This window comes from Apium graveolens, chromosome 2 (genome assembly GCF_009905375.1).
Source record: "Apium graveolens cultivar Ventura chromosome 2, ASM990537v1, whole genome shotgun sequence".
Lineage (NCBI taxonomy): Eukaryota > Viridiplantae > Streptophyta > Magnoliopsida > Apiales > Apiaceae > Apium > Apium graveolens.
In genome coordinates, this window is record NC_133648.1 from 283,425,117 (window position 1) to 283,432,921 (window position 7,805).

Below are 7,805 nucleotides of genomic sequence, written 5' to 3' on the forward strand. Positions count from 1 at the left end.
TGATGTCTTGCAAGTTTATAACCAGAAACAAAGTTCACACCCATGCCCTCTTCAATTGTCAACAGTGACTACTTGACTTGCCTAATAAAATTTTGGCACCAAAATCAATTAAAACTTTGAGAGATCAAACTTAAATAAATATCAGATAACCTTAAAGATTTGTTATGAAGGTGGGCAAGATTTACTAAAACACGAAGTTAATGGCGGATCAACTATGTTAGCTTTGTCTATACATTACATTCTCAAATAAGTACTTGTAAGTTGTAATGATCGAAAAACGTGGAAACAGATGAAGTCTTTAAAAATTAATTTTAAAAAACAAGAGTTATTTGCAAAATGCATCCCCGTAATTTGGCCAAAATGCATTTTTTTACCTATACTTTAGATAACTGCACTTTGCATCCCCTTACTATTTCGGCGCGACAAATTGCACCTTTTTCGTTAATTTTGTTAAAATTTTCAGGGGTATTTTAGGAAATGTAAATATTAAATTATTTTCAGATCTTTATTTAAGGTTTATAACCCTCTAAACGATACATTCTGAAAAAATTTAAAGAACGGAAGTTGTAGAGAATAAAAAAATCTTCTCGAAATAAAAAGGTTCAAAATTGAAATATTTTTTTTATAATTATTTTTAATAAATTCAATAAGTATATATTTTATTTAATTTTGGCTTCGTAAATTTTTTGATAATTTTGAATGTTATTGTTTTGAAAAGATTTTTTCGTTTTCTATAATTTCCGTTCTTTAAATTTTTTCGAAAAGTATCATTTAGAGGGTCAAAAAACTTAAATAATGATTCAATTATAATTAAATATTTTAATTTCCTAAAATGCCCCTGAGAATTTTAACAAATTTAACGAAAATGGTGCAATTTGTCACGCTGAATTAGTAAGGGGATACAAAGTGCAGTTATCTAAAGTATAGGTAAAAAAATGCATTTTGGTCAAACCACGGGGATGCATTTTGCAAATAACTCTTTAAACAATTAGCACCTAGGTTTCTAACCAAGAATTCTATATGACAATGGGATGCACATAACATTAAACTCGAGGTTTGCTTTCCCTAATAAGGAATATCGACAGTGTGCAGCACAAAATAGCAATTACCATTACAAATGCAGAGTTAAACCATCGGGGCAAACATTCGCGAGTGGCTAGAGACAACAGCCTCCTTCACATAAATCTTGGAGTTATTTGGATCAGGAATCCAACGAATCTCACTCATGTTTGGCGTCTCAACAAAAGCCATGGTGAATTCTCCCACCTTTTCAGCTTTTCCCCGTTTCCCAGCTCTCAAAACAAAAGTATTGTTGCGGTTATAGGAGAATATGCCATTGGTGAGACGAATAATATCACCTGGCTCAAAGGCCTCACACTCTTCTTCCCAAAACTGAAAATGAACAGCTGCAGTTTCATCAGCCACCAATGCAATGCATGCCTTGTGTTGAGATTCTGATGTAATCCTTCCTTTATCCAAAAGTATGAACTGTGTGTTTATATTGTTCTGTGCTGCTGGAACTATATCTTTTAAAGAAACCATCGTGGTCATGTCACTTCTATCGCCTACATTTATAATGTAAAATACGTTAAGCATCATAGCTTGCAAGAAAGCTATTGAAAAATTTATATGAACCAAAGCATACATATGAATGAGTGAATAAGCACCATACAAAAGGATATATCAACATTCAAGAATAAAACCAATACCAATAGAAACCCAAAAACGCCATTAGTTTCAGTTTATTTGTGAACTAAATTGTTGCATTGTTGTGGTCCTACATATGTATGTATGTACTATGGAAGTAAAACCAATGAAAAGAGCTTGAATAGCAGGATAAACAACAACCTATAGGACAGGTTCACTTTCAAAAGACAGTGTTATTAATGAACTCGAAGCCTAGTTCCACTTCGGGCATATACTTAAAAATTCGAAGACACCCGGGAAAAAAAACACTTTTGTCTACAGCATTCACCGGAATGAATTGCAGGCAACACAAAATTGTTATGGGGTTTTGCTTAATCTTTTTCATTTAAGAAGCAAAACGGTATTATATTTTTTTTTAAAAAAAGGATTTATGGGATATAGCAAAAGGAGATTTGGTTTTCCATGCTCTGTTAATATCATTCGAAACACCTTGTTCATTAACAACATGATCAGAGCATGCTATGCCTACCAGACAAAGCTCCTATACCAAGATTAAAACTTAAAAAGTAAAATTATAACTACTTGAAAGGGGGATAAACCAGTAATCTATTCAATTACATGTAATATCAGTGACCAACTGTGAGTCTCGTACATATATGATAAATCACATACACGCCCAAATAAAATATACCTATGACCGTAGTTATACAAATTTAGGAGGAGATTAACTCACCAGGGAGGGGAAAGGGACGGGGACGGGGACGGGGAGAGAGAGAGAGAGTCTCACCGACGTAAGCAGCGGGTTATCACTAACCGGGAGTATTACTGGGATTTATTTGAGCATAAAAAGGAACTTTTAAATTTGGAACTGACAAACAATTTAATTTATAACCAAAACTAACAAAATATTCCATACTAATATTGGATTAGCGACGCGGCGGATCCAAGGATTATATTCCGACGGGACACCGACCATATTTTATGAATATACTTTTATATTTTTAAATTTTCGGGAGAGACTTTAATATATATTTTTAAAAAATAATGGTAAAAATGATAAAATTTTATTTTAAGCGGGCACATGTCTTCCGTACCCCTTATTAGATCACCCCTTATTAGATCCTACTCTGATTATCGACATGTATGTGAGCTGCCCTGGGTGTGTCTGTTACATGTCTCAGCGTATATAGCTATTCACTACAAACTCAATGTCCCTTTTTTAGGATCAGTTATGCCCCATCTTTTTGTATGTATATAATTCTTATTTACTACTTATTAATATTTATCTTTTTAGTTAGACTGATACACTCTATTTTTCTTTTATCAAATATTCCATCATCCCTGGCAGGTTCCAAAATTGACCTAATTAAATATTGAATTATATACATACAATTTTACATGTACATATATATACACTTTTCTAGTTTTGTCATAATTTAATGGTATCTTATTTTTTGTAGAAATTATGGAATCTGAAGTTGAGAATCAGTGGACTAATAAAGAAAATAATGAAGAAGATAAAGAATCAGACCAACTAGTTGTGGAAGAGGAAAACACTGAGGGAGACAAAGATGAAGAAAATGTAGAAAAGCTCTCACCGCCTAAGGTAAATAAACTATTTGATTCTGAGACTGAGGTTTATGAATATTATAGGCTATATGGGTTACAAAAAGGGTTTGGAGTTACGATAAGAAATACTAGAAAAATCGACGGAGTTAATATATATTTAACAGTTGCTTGTCATAGATATGGTGATGCTGATCGAAAAGTCATGGATAGTTTAAATCCTAAACCTATTGTGAAATCAAGTTGTAAAGCAAGAATTTGTGCAAAAAGGGAGGAAGATGATAAATGGCGTGTGACTCAATTTGATAATGAACACAATCATGATTTAAGTCCAAGTAAAGTGTACCGTTTCGATTCAATAGAAAATTGACAGTACATGTAAAGAGAAGTCTTAGTTTATATGATGAAGCTGGCATCCCGATGAATAAGAGTTTTAATACTCTTGTGGTTGAACACGGAGGTCATGAAAATATGCCTTTTAATAAAAAAGATTATGAAAATTATATGAGGATAGTTAGAAGATTAAGACTAGAAGAGGGTGATGTTGTTGCTCTTCAATATTATTTTAATAAAGCACAGTTAGTGGATTCCAATTTTTATTATTCAATTGATCTTGATGATGAAAATAAGATAAAAAATCTATTTTGGGCTGATGCACGATGTAGGGCAGCATACAAAGAGTTCAGAGATGTTATGACATTTGATACTACGTATTTAACCAATAAATATGATATGCTTTTCGCGCCTTTTGTAGGAGTTAATCATCACGGTCAATCTATATTACTTGGATGTGGCTTGATTTCAAATGAAGATACGCCAACATTTACATGGTTGTTTAAAACTTGGCTCAATTGTATGTCAAATAATCCACCACATGTTATAATTACAGATCAGAATAGAGTTATGCAAAATGCGATTGAGCTTGTTTTTCCTGAAGCACACCATCGTTGGTGTTTATGGCATATTATGAAAAAATTCCAGAAAATTTAAAAGGGTATAAGGAATATGAATCAATAAAGTTTCATCTACAAAGAATTGTCTATGATTCCATTGATATTGATACTTTTGAATTTGGATGGAATGCCATGATTTCTAAATATAATTTGGAAAATAATGACTGGTTGAGAGGCTTGTATGATGGGAGGCGTAGATGGATTTCTTGTTTTGTAAAAGATTGTTTTTGGGCAGGAATATCCACAACACAAAGAAGTGAAAGTATGAATGCGTTCTTTGATGGTTATGTTAATGGTAAAACATCATTGAGAGAATTTGTGGGAAAATCTGATTGTGCTTTAAAAGATAAAGTGGAAAAGGAAGTTGAGGCTGATACTCGCTCATTAAGTACTTTTATTCCTTGTGTTACACAACACCATATGGAGAAACAATTTCAAGATATTTATACCAATGACAAGTTCAAGGAGTTCCAAAAGGAAATAATAAATGTAATGTATTGTGAATGCTCGTTGTTAGAGTCTGTTGGTTCTATTTTTCAGTATCAGGTGGAAGGAATTCAGTATATTGGCGACTGCCAAACTCGAAGAACTATCAACTACAATGTTTGTTTTGTCAAATATGTACGTGAAGATTATGAAGTAAAATGTGGTTGTCGTTTGTTTGAGTTTCGCGGGATAATTTGTAGGCATATTATTAAGGTGCTTCTTTTTAAGCAAAATATTTTTACTATTTCAAGTAAATATATTTTGCGAAGGTTGAGAAAGAATATAAAAAGATCTCATAGTAAGACCAAGGTGACATATAGTACATGGAGAGATACCGAAGAAAAACACATGTATGACTTGGTGTGTGATGCTTTTTATAGAATAGTTGACTTGTCTACTGAAAAGACAGAGAGGTGCAATCATTTAGTTGGTATATTTAAAAAATTAGAGTTGGAATGGGAGAATGATGATGAAGGTAGTTCAAAAATTATATCTACCAACATAGAGTTAGATATGAGTAAAGGTAAAAAGGTGTCAAATTGGAGTGTAACTATTCATTCTCCAATTAAAAAACGATCCAAAGGTCGTCCGCCAACCAAGAGAAAACAATCAAAGGTAGATACTGTTGTGAAAAATCTTCAAAAAAAGGTATGACACTCTTATTTTCCTTGAGTCAAAATATGTCTCTTTTCAATTATTCGTATATTTCTTACTACTATTTTTTGTAGTCCAAGAAAAGAGGGAAGAAGAATATCTTGGAGCCTAATTTAATTAATTTAAATGTACCAAGTGAGGAGGCTTTAATTCATATATCAAATGAAGGTAAATTTTTTATTATTATTATTTGTACATGGTTCCTTCTGTTAATACTATGTTATACAATATTTAGTTTATGTTACATTATGGTACAGGTAGCTCCAGAGACATATGAGGTGACTAAATAAGGTAAGATTTATGATTATCTTAAAATTTATAATATTTTCATCAAGCTAATTTTGTAAATTGCTAAATTTTGAAATCTGCATAAAATTCTAGTACAGGGCAATGAAGTGAAAATATTGGATATCAGTCTAGATAATGAGGGCATGTTCTTATTAATGGCACTACAAGATTTGCCAAGATTAATTGTTCTTATGAAATTGTTGGAATTTTTTCTTGGTATTGTTACTGTTACAAGGATAGTCATATTGATTTTTTAAATCTTCATATCTTCATTCACTGATCATCTGTAAAACTCAGTAACCATCATGTGTGTTGCTGCTTTGTACCCCTATGTTTCACTCTTTCTTGTTAAGCTATTTGACAATTATAAAGATGTAACTTTAAGTAAATCATAGGAGTTTGTTTTCTTTTTTCAAGGTGATTGATGTATTGGAATCTTTCCATGTTCTTATGCAAAGTTCTTATGCAACTGCTGCTCAGCTATGAAAGGCTCTACATATTCTGCAGGAATAACTTTATCTGCATTGCTGTAGATGTATAACTGTGGGCACCTTGGTTGTCCGGACTTCATTTGATCTATTAAAAAAGTTAGCCTCCTGTTTCAGAAGAGTGAGCACCAAAATGACTTTATATTAGTGGGGAGATATTGTTTAATGCATATTAAATTTTAGAAATTGCTATATACAGAGAACATCAAAAATAATATGTAATGGGAGCATGGTACTAAGTGGTGCACTATTAGAACTTGAAATCTACCTCGATGCAACATATTAATCAAGGGGTCACTTCTTTGTGTTCTAGACGAAAAGGTTGTTAGGTCTCAATATGTTTGTAGAAGGGGGGGGGTTGAATACAAACTATACCGTTTAATCGAATAAAATGTGGAATAAAAAAGTGAAATAAAATTCAAGTTAAATAAAACTATTATTAAACTTGAAAGGTGCTACAACAACGGTATCGTTTACAAGGGATTAATCTCAAATAAATTATTCCAAATTTAGAATAAATTCGACATGAACTTTTTCTATTTTTGAAATAAAAAGGATCAAATGCTAAAAGGATCAAATATTTGTCTTGCTGATTTAATTTTGAATATTAATTCAAAATTATTTCTGAAAAATGCATCATATTAATTCAGAATTAATTTACCAATTAATTCAGAATTAATTAACCAATTAATTCAATTAATCAATAAATTAATCTTTGCAGATTTAATTTATTTTCTTAATTAAATTATATGACTTAATTAATTAATTTCACCACTCTTGAACATCAACCACTCTTCTGACAATCTTCTGAAAATCACTGAAACTTATGAATCCATTTCACTACTTCAATGTTGACACTCGATGTACTGTCTGGTTCATGAATGACTAACATCTGTGATGTTTCTTCTTGTCTTGATTTTCTTCAGATTAAATCCCTGTAATTAATTGATACCCTGACGAGATCTCTGTCACTTGATTAAATCCACAATCTTGATTTATATCACTGAGGCTTGATCAATTTATTGAGTTTCTTCCAGTGAATTAAGTCCTCAAGTCTGTAGATGAACAATGTTACTTAATCGTTTGACATATGTTACTTTGAGAGATCTTTCCGACGATAGAACACTATTTACTTGTTACATCCTTATTTGAGTTGAGTTAAATCCTCGAATAAACAAATAGGCTATGACTTGTACATTTAACAGCTGACTAATTGTTCATGATAATAATTAAATCTCTTAAGTATATGTAAGGTTTGAAGGCATTACAATGTCAAATTTGTGTTATTTTTCCCCTATATATATTCTATGTGAAATAACTGATTTATTATGATTTTTGTTTCTTGTGTTAACTTTGCAAACGTGAGCAAATTCAATTTGTATAAAAATACTTTTAAATTTTAAAATACATTATAAAGTTAAATTTTATTCCTACAAAATTTAAAATGAAATGCAAAATATTTAATATCTCGTGATGACATCCATCATCGATAAAATAATTTGTACACATAATTGTATAATATATTATATATTTTTAGTAAAGTATTTTGTATTTAAAATATTTTAAAAGAACTTTTGAATTTTAGAATGTGGGAAATGAAGTAAAATAAAGTTAAATTTTATCTCCGCAATATTTTAAATAAAATGTCAAATTAAAATTTTAAGAGATTTTTCATACCATATTTTTCTTAAAATACTCTACACAATGTTTAAATATTTTTTAA

At 31.0% G+C, this 7,805-nt stretch overlaps 3 protein-coding genes across 4 annotated transcripts; 2 read left to right on the forward strand and 1 right to left on the reverse strand.

Annotated features, from left to right (window-relative positions):
• Nucleotides 1-292: 292 nt before the first annotated feature.
• On the reverse strand, nucleotides 293-2,518 carry LOC141706329 (uncharacterized). 2 transcript variants are annotated; one of them, XM_074509118.1, is made up of 2 exons: nucleotides 2,435-2,518; nucleotides 293-1,565 (listed from the first exon to the last, which is right to left on the reverse strand). In XM_074509118.1, exon 2 carries the CDS (start codon nucleotides 1,549-1,551, stop codon nucleotides 1,126-1,128), a length of 426 nt encoding a protein of 141 aa, XP_074365219.1. In that variant the 5' UTR covers nucleotides 1,552-1,565; nucleotides 2,435-2,518; the 3' UTR covers nucleotides 293-1,125. The 2 variants fall into 2 exon arrangements, with proteins under 2 accessions (XP_074365219.1, XP_074365218.1); XM_074509117.1 differs by having other exon boundaries at nucleotides 2,381-2,513.
• Nucleotides 2,519-3,112: 594 nt separating this feature from the next.
• LOC141701536 (protein FAR1-RELATED SEQUENCE 2-like) lies at nucleotides 3,113-3,583 on the forward strand. The gene has a single exon (XM_074505168.1). It carries the CDS (start codon nucleotides 3,113-3,115, stop codon nucleotides 3,581-3,583), a length of 471 nt encoding a protein of 156 aa, XP_074361269.1.
• A 50-nt stretch (nucleotides 3,584-3,633) lies between these two features.
• LOC141701541 (protein FAR1-RELATED SEQUENCE 5-like) lies at nucleotides 3,634-5,583 on the forward strand. The gene is made up of 4 exons (XM_074505175.1): nucleotides 3,634-4,043; nucleotides 4,151-5,300; nucleotides 5,381-5,474; nucleotides 5,564-5,583. The coding sequence occupies exons 1-4, from the start codon at nucleotides 3,634-3,636 to the stop codon at nucleotides 5,581-5,583; spliced, it is 1,674 nt and encodes a 557-aa protein (XP_074361276.1).
• The last annotated feature ends 2,222 nt before the right edge of the window (nucleotides 5,584-7,805 follow it).